This window comes from Leopardus geoffroyi, chromosome D4, assembly GCF_018350155.1.
Source record: "Leopardus geoffroyi isolate Oge1 chromosome D4, O.geoffroyi_Oge1_pat1.0, whole genome shotgun sequence".
NCBI classification, from domain to species: Eukaryota; Metazoa; Chordata; class Mammalia; order Carnivora; family Felidae; genus Leopardus; species Leopardus geoffroyi.
This window is the reverse complement of record NC_059342.1, coordinates 91,478,074-91,500,082: the sequence shown is the minus strand read 5'-3', so window position 1 is coordinate 91,500,082 and position 22,009 is coordinate 91,478,074. Positions and strand designations below refer to the sequence as shown.

Here is a 22,009-nt window from a genome sequence, read left to right as displayed (position 1 = left end):
CGGTCAGCTTGGCAAACAGGCGCTGTCTTTGTCCTTTGGGCCCCGAGCTCAGCCTCGCGGCTGGGGTCGCCTCTTTCTGGGGGCGCGGAGAACAGCCAGCCTGGCGCGGGCTTCGGGGGCCCCGTCCAGCTCCAGGCAGGGCTTCTGCAGGGGCGGGGAGAGAGGCAGGCGGGCGCGGAGAGGATGGGTGTCGGGGGCTCCCGGAAGGGAACACGGGGGCTGCGTGTGCAGCTCATAGGTTTCCATACACTGAAACTTTTACCTCAACTTAAGAAAAAACAAAAAACAAAAAACAAAACAAAAAAAAGATTAAAAACAAAAAATAAATAAAAAAAAAAAAGGAGACTTTTTTGTAAGGTTCAGCAGTTTTCTACGAAAGCCCAGCCCGACGTGTGTCCCCAACTCATCAGCTGCCGCACACCCTGGAACCGTTTCCCCAACTTCATGTATATATGAATACTTTATTTATTAACATCATTGGTCATTTTTTTAAAAAAAAGAAAAGAAAAACAAAACTGCAAAAGAAATGCATTAAAAAAAAAAAAATCGCAGAAGTGCAGGCCTCGTCAGTGGTTGGCAGGAGAGCCCGGACTCCGGCCTGCAGGTGCTCGTGCCCCACCGCCCGCGCCGGCCCCCCTCCCGGCTCCGCTGGGGTTCCGTGTCTGTTCGTGTGTGTGTGTGTGTGTGTGTGTGTCTGTGTGTGTGTGTCTGTGTGTGAGAGAGACGTTTGGAGACGTACAGACAACTTCCAGCTGCAGCACACCCCAGTTTTTATTTTGTTGAGTTCTTTTGTATTCGCCTCTGGTCTCTTTAGGACTGTTTTAAAAGAAATCAATTTAGGGAACCCCAGTTATATAATATAAACTTTGTAATCTGAGAGAAAAAAAAATGTATAGTAAATCTAAGTCTTGATTTTTAACTTTCTATTGTAAAAAAAAAATAATAATAATAATATACAGAGTTTAACAGAAGGTTATGTTTTGGTTTTGTTTCTTCCAGAGGCCGCCCTGCGGCCTTTGAGTACAGGGACGCCCCGCCCCACACTGCCTGCCTGAGCTCTGAGCATGTGGCTTAGGCCAAGAGTGCCAGGGGTCAGCCGTCCGGGTCCCCAGACGGGGCACCCCTCACCTCCCAGCCCCCAGGGCAGGGGCAGCGGCAGCGGCCCCCCCGCTGCCGCCTTTCAGCCCACCACCGGGCTTCTCTCTCCAGGGGTGAAAGACCCCCAACTCCCCCCGGCTGCAGGAGGGTTCGCTCCCCAAGACCACACAGGGCATTTTCCCATTAGCACAGAAATGACTGACACAGGGCATTCTCCCAGGCCTCCCTGCGAGGACTTCCTGGAGGCGGGTGCTGGGGGCGGAGCTGCGGGTGGCCTGGCCTTTGGTCTGGTGGCACGTTTCCAGGCAGACGAGGGGACTAGTCCTCAGTATCCTAATGGGGGGGGGGGCAGTTTTTTAAAAATCACAAAATGCATTCAGATTCCACCGGCCCTTACGGTCACGGATGCCCTTGGTGGATGTGGAACTCTGACTGATGGGGCAGTGGATGGGTTACCATTTTTCTTACTGCTGGTGATTCTGACGCTAGGTGAGTTTTGAGCCAGTTAAACTTTTAATCACGTTTTGTTTATAATCAAAATACATGTGGATTTTAAAGTTGCCATTTTTTAAAGTTACCCTTGTTTTTCAAAGGTGTTTTCTAAGCAGATCTTTAATGGAATATTTAAACTAGGACTTTAAGGAATTAATACATGACACGACGGATGGGTCTTAAAGCAGGATCTCTCTGACAACGCACGGCGAGCGCACCTCCGGGTGACGAACGGACCCCGAACAGAGGGTGCCGGGAGTTGCACGGGGCCGAGGGGGGGCTCCCGGGGAGCACCTGTCCAGCCGCAGAGGTGGCGAGGGGCCTGTGTGAGACGGTAGGTCGGGGAGCCCGCGCTCCTCACACAGCGGACGCGTTTCCGAGCCCTTCGGTACCCGCCGGCTCTGCAGGAGACCGGGTTCTGGAACACCTCTGCCCCTCTCGCCCCGGGAAGAGGCTGCTGGCCGCAATGGCGCAGAGGGCTGCTGTCCATCCGGAACAGTCGTAGGCTGTCGGTGCTGCGGTATTTTTTTTTTTAAGGCTTTCTGTGCAGACTTCAAAGCTGGTTTCTCTTTAGAGTTTGGGGGAACGTCCTCGGCCCCCTCGAGGTCAGCCTGCGGTGGCTGCCGTCTCTCCTCGTCTCTGTGTTGGGGAGGCTGCAGCGGGACGACGGGCAGGGCCATCCCGGCGCCGAGGACCCGAGGGCAGCCCCTCACGGCCTTTTGTCGAGCGGCAGGGACCCATGCGCTTAGGAGGTTGGCCTCACGTGAGCCCCGGAGGCCGAGGGGGCAGAGACCCTTGCTCCTGCCGGGGCGGCCGGCGGCGTCCTCTTGCTTACAAACTGTAAGATATGTTTTCCTTTTGTTTGTTTTTGTTCTGCCACACCCACGTCTGTGACAGCCCTCTGGGAGAAACACCGCCCAGAGAAGGGACGCGTTCCACCCGCTGTAGCCTGTGCCTCGACGCTGGCGTAACGCCTCCAGGAAGTTTTTCTTTTTTATATTTAAAATGTTACTTTTCTGTATGATGTGCATGCAAGTTTACCGTAACTTTTCTTAAACTTTTTAGTGCCGTTTCTAGTATATTCCTGTAAATGTCAGTTACTGAAAATGAGTCCAATGTAAGTAGTTTTAGCTTGTTTATTGCAGTGCTGGCCTCAACACAACAGAATTAAAATGGTAGAAAGTACTCTTGGATGTCTCTGGTAATCATGGACCCTTCTCCTGGGGCATTTGTTTTGTTTCATAATAAAACAAACAGCAAAAAGGTGCCGTATGTGCTGTTTCCTGTGCTTTTGGTGGCTCCCAGCCTCCTGTGCGTGTGTGTGTGTGGAGGTGCTCGGAAGGCGGCCCGGTCCCCTTACTGCTGCAGAACGAGGGGCCGGGCAGAAATACCCCAAGCAGCTCCGGTCCTCCGCCCGGGCAGGAAGGCACCAGGGTTTCGGGAGCATCGTTCGTAGCCTTTCCTGTCTGCCAACTGTCCTCCAGGGCAAGCTGTCCTCCATGTGGAGGCACATCTGTCACGTTCCCGTCCTCCTGCGGCCATCCCTCCTGTCCGGGCGGATCCCCCCTTCCCCGCCGCGCCTCGGTCCCCACGGGGGCGGGTTCCGGGACAACGGGCATCAGACACTGTCGCACGTTTGCGGAACCCGGCGCGTAGTAGAAGCTTCGGCGAGGAGCGGTTGACACGGGAGCTCGGACGCTGTCGTGCAAGCAGTCTGGCCGTTTGAGCCGGGCCTTGTGGAGCCGTCCTCCAGAAAGCTGACGGTGGGCCCAGGTCCAGGCCTGGCGCCCCGCCCCACCCCACCCCCAGGCTGTCAGCAGGCACCCTCCCAGCTTCCCCTGCACCGGCATCCTTGTCCACACTCTTCCCCCTGCCTCATCCAGGCCAACCTCCCCAAGGACGGGGGCTGGGCCGTGTCCACCTCAGTGGCCCCAGCCCAAGCCAGGGAGACCAGCAGTCCGGGCTTCCCCTGGGCAGACGGTGGCTTCCGATGCTCTAAGCAGCTTAGCGCCTGCTGTCCTACAAGCAGCCAGTGCACGTCTGACCCGTGCAGACACGGGCGGTGGCCGGTGCCGGTCTTCCCAGGCGCTACCCCTCCATGCCTGGGGCCAAGCCAAACTCAACCACCACCTGTCCTCAGGTTCATCCGAGGTGTGGGTCAGCGTGGGGCACAGAGGCATTCCCGATGAGTCTCTGAAGTCTGCTTTCTTCCCAAGCAGGACTTTAACGGGAGACCTGCAGAGATGTTGGCCCAGCCGTCCACTGGGTTAATTCCGGTGTCAGGGCTGCTCGACAGGCCAGCCCTCACTGCAGAGGCCTCACTTGGTACCTGGGACCAGCCTCCCTCGTCCACTCCGGGAGGCGATCCAGGAAATGTGATTTCAAGCCTCCCAACCCACGCAGCAAGCCGGCCAAGGGTCCGTCACAAAAGACCAGGCCGGTGGCTGGACACTAAACATTTGGGGAACGCACTCGGACCCAGCAGTCCCACTTCCGGGATGTTTGCCAGTGAACTTGGCAGAGCCACAAAAAGAACCACGTACGACGAAGCTCGAGCTGTGCTGTCTGCACGGCACCATCAAGGAGACCCTCTGCCCACCTGCCGGCTCCCACCGGAATGCTGATCAGACATTCAAAGCATGGTGGAGACGTCCATCTGTACAGCAGAAGAAACTCCTAGAACAAGGTGCACGGCGCAGGCCGTGCCTTTAAAAGCACGCGCAATTGTGCGCGCACACGCACAGCGCTGATGCTTTGGGGTTGCTTTATGCGTTCCTGTAACGGGGTTTGTAGCAATCATTAGATTCTCCTGGTACGAACACACACACACACACACACAAACACACACACACACACAGAATCTGAAGCCAAGTTAAGGTGCTACGAACAAACATAAAAAAAAAAAGTGAGGAAGGAAGGAGTGTCCCAAAGGGTATTTATTTAGAAAAACCAGCCTTGACAAAAGATTCCCACAGTTGCATAGCCTCACAGCCTTCAGTCACAGCAGACGGCAAAGCCTTTGAAAATGCCTCCCGCGGCACGCGCCCGACCCCGCAGAGGTGGCGCGCTGCGAAGCCACACTGGCCTTTTCCAGCCACGCGATTCCAGCCCAGTAGTTCTGGGCTTCCGCCCTGTGTTGGGACGTACTCAGCAGCTGGTGCGGAAGCTGCCCCGCGCCTTGCACGCGATGCCCATCTTGTAACAAGACGCGCGGCGTCAGTCCCTGCCGCGGTGCCGCCGCTGGCCTCGGAATCCAGCCTGCCCCCCGCAGACGCTGCCTGCCCGTACGTGGCGCGAACTCCTCCACCTTTTTCTAGATCTGTCTCCAGGCCAGGCAGAAGGGGGAATGCTAACGACAGCCTAGAAAGTTTTGAAAAGGTGGTTTGTAGCCAGGGAGTCCCCCTTGCTTGGTTCGTTTGGAAGCGTCAGAGAAAAGCAGCGTCTGGCCGTGCCCCGGCCTGGGCTGTGCCCGCAGTGCCAGCGGACCAGGCACCGGGCCCAGAGTCACTCGATCCCGTGAGAGAGGGCTTGGGCGCCACCGGCCCGGCTTCGTCTTCGCGCTCACTATTCGCCATCTCCCAGTAAGGACTGGAAATCACCAAGGCCCCTGAACGAAACGTGGCCTGCTCTCCCCCCAGCCTGGTGCCTGGGCCCCGGTCTTCAGGCTGGAGTTACATGACCGTACAAAACTTGGACTGGCCCGTGTCCCGGGACACCTCAAGCTTGTTTCTGTCCCGGACCAGGATGGCCTCGTTTCCGTACTGGGAGTACCACATGCTTCGGCTCCTGCTCAGGTATGTCCCAGGGGGCACGGATTCCAGTTTCTGCTGCTGCTGCTGCCAGATGAGCAAGGAGGTGTCCCGGTACCGGAGCCGGGCATAGCTCTCGGACAGGGCCTTCTCCGCCAGCGGCACGCGGCCACTCATCACTGGCCGCAAACTCCCCTCCTGGGCTCCTGCACACTGGGCCTCTCTGAGCCAGAACTCGCGTGGCGTGGACAGCTGCCCGCTGCCTTATGCTAAGTGCGCTAACTGACTTTTTCAGTTGTTGGGTTTCGGGATCCCTTATCGAACTCCGTGGTGAAAAGGAGGAATCCAGGCCCTTTGTAGGCAACACCCTCAGGAGGACTGCATCGCAAGGAAACTTGAGAGGAGCCTCTGAGCATTCTGGAAAGGCACCTGAGAACCACACGTGAGACAGCAAGCTGGACAGTGGCGCCCCGGCCACAGAGTCTTCTGGTGACGGCTGTGCACACCTTACTGGATAGATGTACGGTTGCCAGGGACGAGGCACCCACCTTGGGGGGACTTGTCGGGGGTCTACTGTGATTCCGACACCATGGCTTGACCCATTTAACTCGGAAAGGTATCTCTGGTGCCCGGCGTGAAAGGACACCGTGCAACTAGACGGAACTTGACCTCATTCCCCGTAGCTGCCCTCCACTGATCTGGGCCTGGGCGGGCCTCCAGCGCTGATGCACGGCGGGGTTTGGAGCCAGGCTTTCCTACAGTGCTTTGTCCTCAGCTCTTGCTCGGGGTGATGCTACAAAGAAATGACCATGTCGTCAGGTGCGGGGGGAAAGGACCCAGCGGCAAGCGGGGCCTTGACGGCTCAGGATCTTAACTCTTTTTGGAGCAGAGCATCAGACCAAAGTACTGACACATTTCACGATTTCAGTCGCCGTCCGGTGACCCAGACTGTGAGTCCGGGTGTAAGGGGCAGGCCTGCGACTTATCCTAGTTCTTTTAGGAGCTAACGGGCAATACCGGGGAACTGCTTGTTGGAGTGCTTGAGTCTGCATCTGTGACGGAAGTCCTGAGCACAGGTTTTGGGGCTCATCCCTCGGCGCCTGGCCTGGAGGGTGTTTGCCTGGGCTGCCCATGCTGAGGATGGCTTGGTACTCACCCCGCCACCGGCGCCGTCTTCCTGCTCCAGGCATCTGGGAGGCCCCTGGGCTGGAAAGAGAAATGACGTCATGTGGAAACCAAACAGGGAGGCATCCACAAGACCCCCCCCCCCACAAATGCTTTCCCAGCCATGCAGAATTTTCCTTCTTTATGGCCAGAGTCCCCATCACTCAGCGCTGCCCTCATTTCTGGCGGCAGTGTCTCCCCGACTTTGCCCGGCCAGCGCCCGGGATCCCTTCATGGCACGACCCCGTTGCCTCCCCAGCATCCTGGGCCCTCCACCCATCACTGCCTCCTACCGAGAGTCACCCCGTTACTGGGCTCTTCCCCCATTGCCACCCGCCCCAGTCACCCCTCCCCATCGCCTTCTCATCCATCGCCTCCTGCCCCGGTCACCCCTCCCCAATCACCTCCCTTCCCAGTCCCTCGTGCCCCCCCCATCGCCTCCCGCCCCCGGTCACCGCTCCCCGTTGCCTCTCGCCCCAGTTCCCCGCGCCCCCCATCTCCTCCCGCCCCGGTCACCCCTCCGCGTCGCCTCCCGCCCCAATCCTCCGCGCCCCCCATCGCCTCCCGCCCCGGTCACCCCTCCCCATCACCTCCCGTCCCAGTCCCTCGTGCCCCCCCCCCCACCATCGCCTCCCGCCCCGGTCACCCCTCCCCGTCGCCTCCCGCCCCAGTCCTCCGCGCCCCCCATCGCCTCCAGCCCCAGGCACCCGCCCCCACCGCAGACCAGCGCCCGGTCACCCGCGCCGAGGGGCCGCGGTGACGTGCGGGCGCGGGGGCGGGGCGCTCGGAGGCGGGGGCGGGGCCCGTTGGCCTCGGGGCCGCGTCTCCATGGCAGCGCCGCAGGCATGCCGAGCCGAGCGCCGAGGCCGGGCAGGCCGGCGCGACGAGCCGGAGCCGCGGATGCTCCGGGGGCGGGGCCGGAGCGCGCGACTGGGGGCGGGGGAGCCGGGGACCCGGAGCGGCCCTTGTCTCCGCCTGCCACCGTCGCGGTTGGTCCCAGCGTTTTATTGACAGTAGTTTTGTGTTGCTTCTCGTGCACTTTTGCCACTGCTGTTGCTATTGCTATCAGCATTCTGACTCCTAAGGATCGATATGTTTTTTAAGATAATTCAAGTTTGCTCGCTGCTCACTGCGTCTCAAAATTAGGTCTTGAACTTCCCTTGCCCCGATGCTGCCCCGAGCATTCCGCACCCCTCCAGTCAGTACCCCAATAATACCCTCATGTGGCATCTGCTCGCTCCCTTACCGAGTGTATTTTACGGTTTCCCCAACGGTGACAAAGACACCGGTCCTGACGGGGGCCCCCCGGGGCACCGCGAACCCGCACCGCGAACCCGCACCGCGAACCCGCACCGCGAGTGCACGCCCCGCCCCTGCGCGGTGAGCGCGCGTCCTGTACCTGCGAGTCCTGCGTGCGCACCCCGTGTGCGCAGCCTGCACACGGACTCAGAACATTCAGGAAACTGAGCATGTGGCGGCTGTAAGTTCGTTTCGAGGTATTTCAGAGTATTCAGATCATATATAAATAGGGTCACGCGAAAAATGGTCTATAAAACAATAAAAAACCAACTAGAAGAAAGCATATTTAATGATCATTAAGAAATATATTTTTAGGGGTGCCTGGGTGGCTCAGTCCGTAAAGCGTCCGACTTCAGCCAGGTCACGATCTCGCGGTCCGTGAGTTCGAGCCCCGCATCAGTCTCGGGGCTGATGGCTCAGAGCCTGGAGCCTGTTTCCGATTCTGTCTCCCTCTCTCTCTGCCCCTCCCCCGTTCATGCTCTGTCTCTCTCTGTCCCAAAAATAAATAAACGTTGAAAAAGAGTTCAGTGTGAAGAAGCATAACTTTAAAAAAAAAAAAAAGAGAAAAGAAATATATTTCTAGGGGTGCCTGGGTGGCTCAGTCCGTAAAGCATCCCACCTTCGGCTCAGGTCATGATCTCATGGTTTGTGAGTTCGAGTCCCACTTCCAGCTCTGTGCTTTGGCCTGGAGCCTGGAGCCGGCTTCAGAGTCTATGTCTCCCTCTCTCTCCGCCCCTTCCCTGCTCATGCTCTGTCTCTCTTTGTCTCTCAAAAATAAATGAACATTAAAAAAAATTTTTTTAAAGAAATGTATTTCCAAATTTCTCATGGATCAAAGAGAAATTCAGAATACAAATTGTAAAGTACTTTAGTGGAAAAATGATAAAAATGCAACATATCAAAGCTTGTAGGATGCAGTTAAAATCATGCGGGATGGGGGGGCCAGGTTTCGCCCGGAGGGCTCAGTTGGTTAAGCGTCCCGGCTCTTGCTTTCAGCTCAGGTCATGATCTCACAGTTGTTGAGTTTGAGCCTTGAGCCAGGCTCCCTGCTGGCAGCACAGAGCCTGCTTGGGACTCTCTCTCTCTCCCTCTCTCTGTGCTCCTCCCGACCTCAAAATAAATAAACTTAAAAAAAAAAAATCATGTGTGGGGTGCGGTGGGGGACTAAGAGCCTTAAATGCTAAAAAATATACACATCTATGGTATATATGGGGGGGTATATGGAAACTCTGAACTATCTTTGCAATTTTTCTGTGAATCTAAAACTTTCCTAAATTAAAAAGCTTATTTTGTTTGTTTTTTTAATGTTTATTCATTTTTGAGAGAGAGAGAGAGAGACGGAGCACAAGCGGGAGAGAGGCGGAGAGAAGAGGGAGACACAGAATCGGAAGCAGGCTCCAGGCTCCGAGCTGTCAGCACAGAGCCCGACGCGGGGCTCGAACTCATGGACCGTGAGATCATGACCTGAGCTGAAGTCAGATGCTCAACCGACTGAGCCACCCAGGTGCCCCATCAAAAATTATTTTAAAAGTAAGTGGATGGGGTGCCTGGGTGGCGCAGTCGGTTAAGCGTCCGACTTCAGCCAGGTCACGATCTCGCGGTCCGTGAGTTCGAGCCCCGCGTCGGGCTCTGGGCGGATGGCTCAGAGCCTGGAGCCTGTTTCCGATTCTGTGTCTCCCTCTCTCTCTGCCCCTCCCCCGTTCATGCTCTGTCTCTCTCTGTCCCAAAAATAAAATAAACGTTGAAAAAAAAAAAAAAAAGAAAAAAAAAAAGTAAGTGGAAAAAATGTTAACTAACTGGAATTAAAATAAAAACTTAAAGGGTGCCTGGGTAGCTCAGTTGGTTGAGCGTCCAACTCTTGATTTTGGCTCAGGTCTCGATCTCATGGTTGGTGAGACTGAGTCCTGCGTCGAGCTCTGCACTGACAGCACGGAACCTGCTTGGGATTCTCTCTCTCCTTCTCTGTCTGCCTCCCTACTCCTCAAAATAAATAAATAACCTTAAAAGAAAGTAACCACTTAAAACAATAAGTGCAAAGGAAAGTCACGGACGTGAGAGGAAATTTGCAATACATATCATTGGTAAGGGACTCAGGGTCCAGTTCAAAGACAGAAATCCCACCGATGATCTGACCAGAGAGAAGTTAATCGATGTGGTCGTTCATGACGTCCAAAGTTAACTAGATAACTGTCCGACAAAATAAAAACGTCTAGGGGCATCTGGGTGGCTCAGTTGGTTACGCGCCCGACTCTCGATCTCAACTCAGGTCACGATCTCACGGTTTGTGGGATCGAGCCCCACATTGGGGCTCTGTGCTGACAGCATGCAGTCTACTTGGGATTCTCTCTCTCTGCCCCCCTCTCTGTCTCTCAAAATAAATAAGTGAACTTAACAAAACAAGACATCTGAAGTCTCTCTGAGGCATCAGCTGCAGGAAGCGATGACCACCTCCAGGGCTAGGGGCAGAGAAGAAGAGGGTCCTATAACCAAGTAATATCACGGAGATGGTAGAAACACAGAGAGGGACAGCACAGAGCTGAGGTCAGACTTTGGAGGAAGGAGCACTGGCAGCTTCAGCTGGCGTCTCTGCACCGAGCGTCCCAATGGCTGGCGTCTCTGCACCAAGCGTCCCAATGGCTGGGGACCCAGACCCCGGGGGAGGGGCACCCGCCGGTGCCGCCTCCGAGGGCCGGCCGCATGATAAAGTGGATTTTGTGCTTGTCGGAAAAGCCACGGACCAGATTCGGCAGCTGCTTCAGGACAAAACCGTGAAGAATCTTTACACGCTGGCAGGAATTCCACAGGAAGCAGAGAGGAAGGAGCAGGGCTCCCCAGTCGACCCCCCAGAGCTTCCCAGGGAGACGCTGGCAAAGGGCAAAATGAGGTTGGCGGGGACCTCGCAAGGCACAGCGTAAAGGATGTTTGAGATCACGTTGAACGTAAAGGCTGCGGGCGATGAGCCAGAAACTTCGGGACTGCCACAGTCCTGCCCTTTGTTCATCCAGCTGGCGAACGTTCATTTCTGAGCGGATGGGAACTTCCTATAACAGAAGCAGAAACAGAACACCCAGCCCTACGTGCCTGCCCGAGAAGATGAAGCGTGTCGTGCTGGAGCCAGGCGGTCGAGCCTCCGCTCCCCCCCACCCCCCGCCCCGGCGGGAGGAGACGCCGTCCCTGGCGACCCTTCCCATCCGGTCTCCTTCTGTCTGAATCTTCTGCCTGAAACCAGATTGCAGCGGCCACTCCCAACAGCGCTTCCCGAAAACGCCAAGGGGGACGAGGAGATCTTAAAAGCCGCGAGATACAAACACGTACACACTTAACGGGCATCGGAGCACAGATAGCTGTCACCGCGCCCGCTCCCGTACCGTCCCCTGTCGGGGGTCCCTCGCCCGCGGCAGCATCTCCGCTGGGCATGGTTTCTTTAACTAATGGGGTGCCTTAGACCTTCGTCCCCGGGGGGGGGGCACAAACTTCCAGTTATGCGGCTATTTATTTGCTTTTGGTTGTGGTAGCCCTCTATTTACTTTGGGCGGCAGAAATACCAAAACGCACCTCAGATGACTCCCTGGGTTCGAGCCTTGCCTCTTCCTGCTCTCAGCGTGAAGCGACAACCCACCTTGTCCCTGGTATGAGGGCTCCACGGCCCCAGCCGGTGAGGTCGCCCTCTCCTTAGTGTTTCGACGTGGCGGCATGAGGGCCCCCACGTTTCTGGGTGGGAGCCTCGTCTTCCAAATCGAAGGAGCCATTGCGGATTTCCCGGGGGACATTCCTCCCTCGAGAACCAAGACTTCCAACCCAGTCGAAGCTCAGAGGTGGGGGGGGGGGGGTTGGGACTCAGAGCGCCGTGAGGTGTTAGTGGAAGTCAGAGGAGCCATTGCCACGTCTACTCTTTGGGTCCTTGATGTGCGGTCGGGCCGCGGGGGAGACAGCACCGTGTATCTGTCTCTGAGTCTGTATCGGAGTCTGTAAGCGAGGACCCCCAGCTTGCGTGGTGCTCCTGCTGAGCGGTGCCGTAACCATGTCCTTCATGGGCCGCCCCGCCCCGTGTTCGGTGGGCGTGTCCGGGTGACGGGGCACGGGAAAGACCAGTGACTTCCGTGAGTACGTGCCCACTGCTCCGCTTCTCTTGGTGAGGACTGAGCTCCTGGCTCAGGAGCCGTGATGGTGAACAAGGCCCTCCCCGACTCCACGGATCGTCGGGCTGGCGGAAGACTCAAGGGCAGGGAAAGCCAGTCCACGTCCAGAATCCACATCTGTTCCAGTGGGACGGACAGAACTTCCGTCCCCTCCGTGACAGAGGAGTCCAATGCAATGCACGTGCCAGGACTTGGCTGGCCGGCCCCCGTGTGGTGGTGCCTTATCGAGGGGTCAGCAGCGGCTTTGGCCGTTGGCCGGCTAGGCCCTCAGCAGTGCAGGGGGCCGATCGGCTTTGGTGGCGGAGGTCCGCGGAGCGGCCGGGCCGGGTCTCCGTCCCTCTGACCGTGGACGCAGGGGCCATGGAGTGGGCGGAAGAGGCCGAAACCTTTACAGACGGATCCCGTGCGTCCGTCTGATTCTTGAGAGCCTCCTCCGCAGGGGACGGGCCATGGAGACATCCACCCAGGATGCAGATAGCTTCAGAGTCTGCGTCCTTTCCAGGACGTCCGTCCACTGCCTCTTCCCCAGACCCCCTTGCCGCCAGGCTTCAAGCTCCCAACGCGTTTCTCTCGGGTCCTTAACCAATCCAGCCAAACCATGAGCATTGAAAGCCTAGAACGCTCAGCTCCACGGAGGTGGCGACTGCAGGAAGCAGATGGCCCTCTGGGATGGAGGGAGCCAAGGGAAGAGGTGGGGATAATGAAAGGAAGAAAAAGAAAGAAAGAAAAAAGAATCTTGGAGACGGCCCCTAGGAGCTCTGAGGCGACCCCGAAGGTTGCCGCCTCCAGGACTGTCCCGGGAGCCCGGCCTTGCCGCGAACTGGAGTCAGCAGGTGCCTGGTCACTGCCGGCGCCTGGTGCAGAAGCCCGGCAGGGGCCCTCCTGGGGGGAGGTGACGGCAGAAAGAAGAAGGCCCCCGCTGCGGGCTCCCAGTAGCGCCTGCCTGCAGAGCCCCAGGAAGCCGCGGGCAGAGTCACCCCAGCACCGCCAAGCTGGTACTGAGGGCTGGTTTGGGGTGGATGGAGGTTAACTCGGAAACCGGTGCATGTCTGACGTCCAGAATATAGGAGGAATCCCTGTGACTTAACAAGAAAAAGAATAGACCGATAGTAAACAAACAAACAAACAAACAAAAAGGATCAAGAAAAAAAATTTTTTTTCTTTTAGAGAAACAGAGAGACAGAGCACGAGTGGGAGAGGGACAGAGAGCGAGAGGAGACAGAATCCGAAGCAGGCTCCAGGCTCTGAGCCGTCGGCGCAGAGCCTGATGCGGGGCTCGAACTCACGAGATCGTGACCTGAGCCGAAGTCAGATGCTGAGCCACCCAGGTGCCCCTTAATGTTTATTTGCTTTTGAGATAGAGAGAGAGAGAGAGAGAGAGAGCTGAGGAGGGGCAGAGGGAGAGGGAGACACAGAATCCGAAGCAGGCTCCCGGCTCTGATCTGTGAGCACAGAGCTCGATGCAGGGCTCAAAACCCACAAACTGTGAGATCATGACCTGAGCCGAAGTCAGAGGCTCAACGGGCCGAGCCACCCAGGGGCGCCCAGAAAATCCAAATTCAGGGGTGCCTGGCAGGCCCTGTGGGTGGAGCGTGTGACTCTTGATCACGGGTTTGTGAGTTTGAGCCCCATGTTGTGTGTGGAGATGACTGAACAATAAATTCTTTAAAGAAAAAAGAGAAAAGGAAAGGAAAGGGGAGGGGAGGGAAGGGGAAGGAAAGAAACAGAAAGAAAAGAAAACCCAAATTAAGACCGTAGTGGGGGGCCACCCGTATCCACAAGAACATCCGAAAGCAAGAACATTGACCCAACCACGTGCCAGCGAGTGCAGGGCTGGGCAGCATTGCCACCTGTCTCTGCTGCCAGGGCCCACGGTGTAACGACCCCGAAGGCACTGCCCCACGAAGCTGGCGGGGCCCACAGTCGCGAGCCCGCCGTTCCCTTCCTGGGGGTGGGGCCAGCGGAGCTCTGTGCGCAAGCACGTGCACCCGGACGGGCGCGCACACGGTCCCGCGTCCCTGCCATCGGAACCGGGAAATGAGGGGCGCCCCGGTGGCTCAGTCGGTGGAGCGTCCGACTTCAGCTCAGGTCACGATCTCACGGTCCGCGCGTTCGAGCCCCGCGTCGGGCTCCGTGCCGACGGCTCGGAGCCCGGAGCCCGCTTCGGATTCTGTGTCTCCCTCTCTCTCTCTCTCTGACCCTCCCCCGTTCGTGCTCTGTCTCTCTGTGTCTCAAAAATAAATACACATTAAAAAAAAAAAAAAAAAAAAAAAAAAAAGAATGGGGAAATGGGTTGGGGCAAGTCCCCGCGAAGGAAGCCGGTACCGGGGAGCGCTGGAGATGAATGGACCGGCGTCCGCACAAACACACGAATGAATCACGGAAGCAGACCATCAAAGGAAGAGAAGCCAGCCCACACCCTAAAACGCTCCACGGAAAAACACAAATCCTTACCGTTCGGAAAGAGGCAGCACCGATTACAGCACTTCTGGTGGCATATTTCGATGGCAACACTGCAAAAAGATGTGCGTGAGGACGCGGGTGTCAGTGTAGCCGCAGCTCTGGTGGGGGGAGAGGAGACTGCAGGGCGGGAAGCGGGGGGAGGCCGAGGACCTGGGGGCCTTGTGGCGGTGCCCTTCTCACCTGCTGCTCATGTCCACTCTTCCTTTATAACGTTGCCTGAAGCTCTGTGTTTGCTTTGTGCGCATTCCCGCAGGTCGTGTTTCACAGAAAAAGAGTTTTCAGAGGAAGCTAATTATAGATTGTGAGGAAATACATAGCAGCTAAGGCCAGACCTCATATCATTCCATCTATAAATACGTCGGTGTTTTTATACATAGCCGCAGTAACGGATCACATCTTTTTAACAAAATTCTTTTAGTGCTTATTAATTTTTTAGAGAGAGAGAGAGAGAGAGAGAGAGGGTGCGAGCAGAGGAGGGGCAGAGAGAGAGGGAGACGCAGAGTCGGAAGCAGGCTCCAGGCTCTGAGCTGTCAGCACAGAACCTGACGCAGGGCTCGAACCCACAACAGTGAGATCACAACCTGAGTTGGACGCTTAACCGCCTGAGCCCCCCAGGTGGCCCTCCCTGTTGGTCTTTACAGGATAATTTTGACTGCCATTAGTGATTGTAAGTTAGGACCATTATTTCCTTCAGGATTGGAACTTGGTGATTTTTCTGATTCTAGGTTTACTTCTGGAATTCTTCCACAGGGAAGAACTTTGCTCATCAACCGTTTGGCTACCGTGAAATATGGCTCATGTGGGAAAAGCAGAAGAAATGCCCCCTTCTTTCCCCTTCCCTGTGCCTTTTTTCAGAAAAGGGGGCTGGTGATCTACCAAGCTTCCAAAGGGATTTTTTTTTTTTTAAGTCAGGGATTTAGCAAAAAAAGAAAAAAAAATAGGAATATGGCCTCGTGAGTTTTAGTGTCCCCTGTTTTTCGACCAGTTGCATTCACTCCGTGTCTGAGGCTCCAGTGTCCCCACTCCTGGCCAGCAGGAAAGCAGGCTGCTGGCGGGGCCCCACTCTGTCGGGAAGCTTTGGGGACAGGAATCCACTCTATGCCTCTCCCCCAGCTTCTGGCGGCCACCAGCTTGCTCCGCCTTCCGTGGCTTGTGACTGCGTCACCCAGGGTTGCCTCAGCCTTCACATGGCCTCTCCTCCTGCGTGTCTCTAGTAAGGACACTTGTCACCGGATTTAGGACCCAGATAATCCAGGATGATCTCCTCACGTCAAGATTCTCCGTTAATTATACGTGCAAAGACCCCTTTGCTGAATAAGGTTAGGGGTTTTAGGGATTTGATGGGGACATACCTTTCGGGGGTCCGCCATGCAGCCCACTGTAAACCCTAACACGAACGTCGGTGCAGGAAAAAAATGGAGGGAATCTAGGATGGGTTATTTGGCCAGACTGTGGCTGAAAGCAATGAAAAGGCATCCTGTCTCAGGGAACAGGACAAAAGAGGCCAGGCAGCTAAGTAAACTGCCTTAGCAGTTTCGCTGACCTGCCCAGTGACCTGGCCACTTCTGCCAGCCCCCAGGTTCCAGGGGGAGTAGACGTGGACCAGTTTCCAGCGGGCTGACCTAGCTGTCCCCACCCCCGAGTCTCTTGGCCTCCTCCTCCCCGTCGGGCCCCACTCCGGACACGGGAGCTAACTGGCTGGAGCTCTCAGCCTCCCCTGGAGCACCTCCTCGTTCTCTGCCTGCAGCTACAAGGGTGGCTGACTCCTTATCTGTGCTCCTAGATGTGGCTCCCCCTTGCAGACTTAAGTGGCCGCCTTAAGTGGTTGGCTGGTCCCCCTCCGCCGTCCATCGACTTTCTCCAGTGCGTTCACAGCCTCCTGCATCCACCGCCGTGGTTCTAATAATTGCTCTCCACCCCCCGCCCCCATTCAGGCCTCTGACTTACCCTGTACATTCTCTTCCATAGGTGCCCCATCCCAGTTCACCACTAGGGAAAGTTCTAGCAATCACTACCCTGTGCCAGGGACTCTCAGTACAGTGCTCACGGCCAGCCGTGGGGTCCATGTTGCCAGATGGCTGGGGTGGGACGGTCCATAATCCATGCTAGAGTCTGCTTCCTGGGACCCCTGCAGGCAACTAGTGTTGGGCGCAGGGGTGGGGAGCGGGAAAGCCCTGGGTGTCGGGGGAACGCAGCAGACGGCGGGGGCTGTCTTGAGACGAAAGGCAGGTGGCAGTGGCTAGGAAGTTGTCAGGCCACTCCTGGACCTGGGCTCAGCGATGCTATTGTCCCTCTCTGGCCACGGCAGGAGGAACCGGGCACGGCTGGGCCAGGCCCTGGCTGGCGCCTGTGGCTGTCAAGGCCTGTCGTGATGACAACAAGAAGGAAGATCAAGGCTCCGGCCCCCGGAAGCTGGGGGGAGCCGGTTCACGATGTCACGTGCTGCTGAGACGGGATGGACGGACGGTGAAACCTGGGCCCCGTGTCTTGACCCCGGAGGGTGGGGAGAGAGGAGGCGTCGGGCCAGAGGTGGGAGAGAAGGTGGGTACCCGGAAAGGCAGCAGAACAGGTGGCTGGTGAGGCTCACATTAAAACGTTCAGAGGAGGAGACGCCAGCTCTCTGCTGACCGACAGGCCATTACTGTTTAGGTGGCCGAGGCCAAGGGTGTGGACTCGGACTTCGGAGCCCACGGCAGGGGCAGCAGGGCCTGGGAGGACCCTGGGCTCTGAGCCACGGCCCCCCGTGAGAGGAGTGGCTACAGGGGCCGGGCATCCCCTTCTGCGCTGCCTTGGCACAACCGGAGTGGCACCCATCAGCGCCCCCTGGTGGGCGCTGAGAGGCGGCCCTCTGTGCCAGGCCGGTCCCGAGTGCCCTGCTAAGAGCCGTCTCGCTGACTCACGGTGCAGCCTCTGCCCTGGGGGCCGTCCTGCCCATTTCACAGATGAGAAGACTGAGTCCCAGAGACTTAAATGTCACACCCAAGGGCACAGAGCATGGCCAGGTGGGACTGGAGAGCCTTTCTCTCTCTGAGGGAGGCCTGGTGCCTTCCAGCGTCAGCCCAAGCACTTGTGAAAAACCAGAGAGGCAGGATCTTGGGGGTCCACCCTAGGGGCTCCAAGCCTGAGGCTCTACGGCCTTCTCTTGCCCTGGCTGAGCCCGGCCTCCCCAGCCCAGCGGGAGCTGCCATCCTGGACCGTTGTCTTTTCCCACCAGACGAACCCTGAGAAGGCCCGTCCTGGCAGGCAGTGAGCCACGAGGTCACTCGGCCTTGGGGACCTCGCCTGAGCCTGGGCCGGTCACCACGTCGCATCCGGATGAAGAGCAGGAGTGTGTCTTGGGGGTGGGTGGGGGCTCAGGATGTCCGCAAGAGGGCTAAGCTCCGTTCAGAGACCCCTGGGACCCTCCCCAGGAGGCAAGAGGCCTTTCTGAGACCTCCCTTCTGGCTGTGTCGATCCTGGGCCAGATCTGTTTTCCCCCTGGGGACAAGGCACGTGCAAGGTGGGTACTCAGTGTTTTCTGAATGTGGGGGGGGGGGGGGTGGCTGGGTAGACGGGTGGCTGGGTTGGGGGATGGTTGGATGGATGGGGGGTGGGTGAGGGGTTGGGTAGACGGGTGGGTGGGGGAAGAAATGAATTCATGCTGGGCTCTGTGCCGAGCACGGGGACATGATGGGCACTGAGGAGGCAGGGGATGGTCCCTGAGGGAAGAAGTGGGTTTTAGGAAGCAAACATCTCCTGAGTGGACCGTGGTCCCGTGGGCTCATGGCTGGAGACGGCTCGGTGGTGGGCGGGGGGAGACACGCAGTTCAAAATTGCAGGAGTGAGGGGCGCCTGGGTGGCGCAGTCGGTTAAGCGTCCGACTTCAGCCAGGTCACGATCTCGCGGTCCGTGAGTTCGAGCCCCGCGTCGGGCTCTGGGCTGATGGCTCGGAGCCTGGAGCCTGTTTCCGATTCTGTGTCTCCCTCTCTCTCTGCACCTCCCCCATTCATGCTCTGTCTCTCTCTGTCCCAAAAATAAAAAAAATTAAAAAAAAAAAAAAAAAAAAAAAGACAAAATTGCAGGAGTGTGAAGTCTGGGGCTGGGGTTTGCGGGGGTGGCTAGGAGGGGGCACAGATCAGACTGAGGGGCTCCGATGGGGACAGGGGGCCTTGAACATCGTGCTAGGAGGCTGGCTGCGCCCCGAAGGCGGGGGGAGCCAAGGGCGTTTTGCGTTTTTAAATATCATAGCTTTATTGAGATAGAATTGCGTACAACCCGCCCAGTTAAAAGGGCACAATGTGTGCCTTTAGCGCGTCCGCAGAGCGGTGCGGCCGCCACAACGGTCAATTTTAGAGCATTTTCCTCAACCCGCAGAGAAGCCCTGTGGCCACAAGCAGTCACTCCCCATTTCCCCGTGGCCCCAGCCCCAGACAACCACTGACCTACTTCCACTCTCTCTGGATTTGTCCGTCCTGAACATTTCCTGTAAATGGTGTCATGTAACACATGGCTTTTTGTGTCCGGCTTCTCCCACGGAGCAGGACTTTTCTTTTCTCTCTTTTTTTTTTTTTTTTTTTTAACGAGAGAGAGAGACAGAGACAGAGAGAGAGAGAGGGCTCGTGCAGGGGAGGGGCAGAGAGAAATGGAGAGCGAGAATCCCAAGCAGGCTTCGCACAGTCACTGCAGAGCCCGACGCGGGACTCGAACTCTTGCCCCCTGAGGTCGTGATCTGAGCTGAAATCAAGAGTCGGGCGCTTAGCGGACTGAGCCCCCAGGCGCCCCGAGCATGACGTTTGTAGCTTCAACCGTGTCGTAGCACCAGGACGCCATTCCTTTCGGCGTATGTGCGTGCGCACAGAACATGAAATACACCGTTCAGTGTACCATTAGGGGACAGTTCAGGGACACGAAGCACATTCAGCGTGTCGTGCGGCCTTCCCCACCATCCGTCTCCAGAACTTTCTCACGGTTCCAAACTGAAACCGTCCCCGTTGAACCCTGACCCCCCTCTCCCCTCCCCCCGCGCCTGGTGCCCACCGTTGGTTCTCTGTGCCTACAGAGTCACAGACTCAGGCCATTGCATGTAAATGGAGCCCTGTCATGTGTCACCTCTGGTGTCTGGCCTTTTCTCACTTAGTATAGCTGTTCTAGAAGTTTGTCCACATGGTAGCAGGTGTCAGAGCTTCACTCCCTTTCACGGCCGAGTGACATTCCGTGGCCACGTACGGATACGCCGTTCACCTGCGGACGGGACCCGGGGGCTGCGTCCGCCTTTTGGTGACTGTGAACACGGCCGTGCGAGTTTTTGTGTGGACACGGGCCGGGCCTTGGGCAGCGGGGAGCAGGGTCAGCCTTGCACAATCGAAGGGTCTTTCCGGCTGGGGTGTGGCGGGGGGCCTGCAGGGGTCAGGTGGGGAAGAGAGGCCAGAGAGCCGTGGTCAAGCCTCGGGTGCTGTGACGCACAGCCCTGCGCCTCGGCTCCAGGCACGCGCACCAGAGCCCGCGCGCGTGTGACACGTCCCCCGGGGACGGGCAAGGTGTGCCTGCTTCCAGATGCCGAAGAGTGTCCGTGCTGCCAGCACCCGACTCACTGATGCCGGGAGGGGGTCTCACGAAGCCCACCGGGCAGGGGAGGAAGCAGAAGTCTCCCCCTTCCTGCGGTGTCACAGCGCCGGTGGGGGGAGCGGACCGGGCTTCACAAAGACCCCTTGTTCCCACGCAGCAGCAGCCATGAGCCACGTGTGGCTGTGTGCTCTTTACCCGTGGCTCATCCCACTGGGTTGGCGGGGGGGGGGGGGGGGGGCGGGGGGGAGAGCTGAAGTTTTCCTGGCGTGTAATTGTCATTAACTTACAATTTGATGCCTCAGTTTCATTTTGGGGAAACCTTTAGGTATATTCGAGGCTACTGGGTAGGTGAGTCTACTCTGTGGATGATGAGCCTTCCGGAACCTACAGACAGACGGGGTGTTCTGAGAGCTGTTGGGCGTTCAAGCTGATGGGCCGAGGGGCCAAGTATACATCGGAGCTGGTTAGGTTGGTCGCATGTTGAAACGATAACATTTCAGGTATATGGGGTTGATAAAATGTGTTATTAAAACGGATCCCTTGGGGCGCCTGGGGGGCTCAGTCGGTGAAGCGTCCGACTTCGGCTCAGGTCACGATCTCACGGTCTGTGAGTTCGAGCCCCGCGTCGGGCTCTGGGCTGACGGCTCGGAGTCCGGAGCCCGCTTCCGATTCTGTGTCTCCCTCTCTCTGACCCTCCCCCGTTCATGCTCTGTCCCTGTCTCTCAAAAATAAATAAATGTTAAAAGGAAAAAAATGGATCCCCCTTACAGTGAGCTGATGTTCAGCTGTAGGAAGGCATAAGGCCACTGGTACCGGCCACGGCACAGGGAGCCTTGACACTGCTCAGAGAAGCCAGACACAGAAGCCGCTCTGTTGACGCGGGCCGTCCGGTGGCCCCATTAACGTGGACCGTCCAGCACAGATACACCCACGGAGCCAGAAAGTAGGTTAGCGGTTGCTGGGTCTGGGCCGGGCAGGGTGCTGGGGATGACAGTTAGGGGGAACGGGGCGTCTTTTGGGGAATGTTCTGGGGTTCTGGCCCTTGTGGTCTACACTGGGGTCTAGCAGGCAGCTCCCCTTCCCACGAGCTGGCGGGCCCGCGGGAGGGCCGGAGGGGCCCCGGGCAGGTCTGCCTCCCGCTCAGGCTGGAAGGCAGCGATGAGCACCAGTCAGGGCGGACGGACTTTGAACTGGGCCAGCGTGCCACGCCCGAGCCTGCCGAGAAGCACGGCTGGGCAGCGGGCACCCCACATCAGCTTCACGGGTCCCCTAACCCAGCGGCACGGGGCCGGGGTCTGCCCCGCGGCCGCCTGGATGCCCACCTGCATCCTCGTGGAGGGAGCCTGTCAGCGCCGCGACGGGGGCTCCTGCAGAAGTCTGGAACCCCCTCCCCAATCCCTACGTCTCGGCTTCGTGCCCACCAATGAATTAAGTCCTGGAGACTCTTGAAGCCCTGAGCAACCTGCCCCCTGAGCTCACGGCACCTCTCAGGAGAGCCTCAAGCAGTGCACAGCAAGCTGGCAGAGATCAGCTCGGGGTCCGATCCGCGGCATTTGACTTAATTTTGGTAGTTGGAGGAATGAAGAGTGCCAAGTGTCTGTTTTGCCTTCTTGGTCACACTGCAAAAAGCCCACACCCAGCAACCCGGTGGGGCATAATCTGAGTCCGCGGCGGGCCAGATGGTCTTTGTCTACACCTCTACTTGCCTGGGAAATCGTGACAGCTGAATTTGCATGATGTAGCTACAAATGGAATTTGCAAAATGTGTGTGTTCGTGTGGTTTGGACGTGAGAATGATTCCCTCACCCAGTTGTTTTGGGAAGAATCAAAACCAAAGGCTTCTCTGCCCCTTCCTTCCCCCACGAACGAGGCCAGTGCTCAGTAAGGAGGATGTCTTCTGGAAGGAGGATGTGGGAGGGATGGCTGGTGGAGGAGTGGAGGGGTGGAGAGAGGGAGGAGGGACGGATGCATGCATGGGGGGGGGGTGGGCAGACTCAGCTTCCGGGGAGACCTTTGCAGGAGAACTTCCATATCCCTGGGACTAAGGGCCCCCTCAGCCCT

At 57.6% G+C, this 22,009-nt stretch overlaps 1 protein-coding gene and 1 long non-coding RNA gene across 4 annotated transcripts; both read right to left on the bottom strand.

Annotated features, from left to right (window-relative positions):
- Positions 1–481: 481 nt before the first annotated feature.
- On the bottom strand, positions 482–19,013 carry LOC123593324. The gene is made up of 2 exons (XR_006710258.1): positions 18,965–19,013; positions 482–708 (listed from the first exon to the last, which is right to left on the bottom strand). It is a non-coding gene; the product is annotated as an uncharacterized LOC123593324 (long non-coding RNA).
- On the bottom strand, positions 4,509–7,365 carry BRD3OS (BRD3 opposite strand). 3 transcript variants are annotated; one of them, XM_045468990.1, is made up of 3 exons: positions 7,221–7,365; positions 6,496–6,545; positions 4,509–6,132 (listed from the first exon to the last, which is right to left on the bottom strand). In XM_045468990.1, the coding sequence occupies exons 1-3, from the start codon at positions 7,348–7,350 to the stop codon at positions 6,010–6,012; spliced, it is 303 nt and encodes a 100-aa protein (XP_045324946.1). In that variant the 5' UTR covers positions 7,351–7,365; the 3' UTR covers positions 4,509–6,009. The 3 variants fall into 3 exon arrangements, with proteins under 3 accessions (XP_045324946.1, XP_045324947.1, XP_045324949.1); XM_045468991.1 differs by having other exon boundaries at positions 7,242–7,365; XM_045468993.1 differs by lacking the exon at positions 7,221–7,365 and having other exon boundaries at positions 6,496–6,845.
- Positions 19,014–22,009: the final 2,996 nt, after the last annotated feature.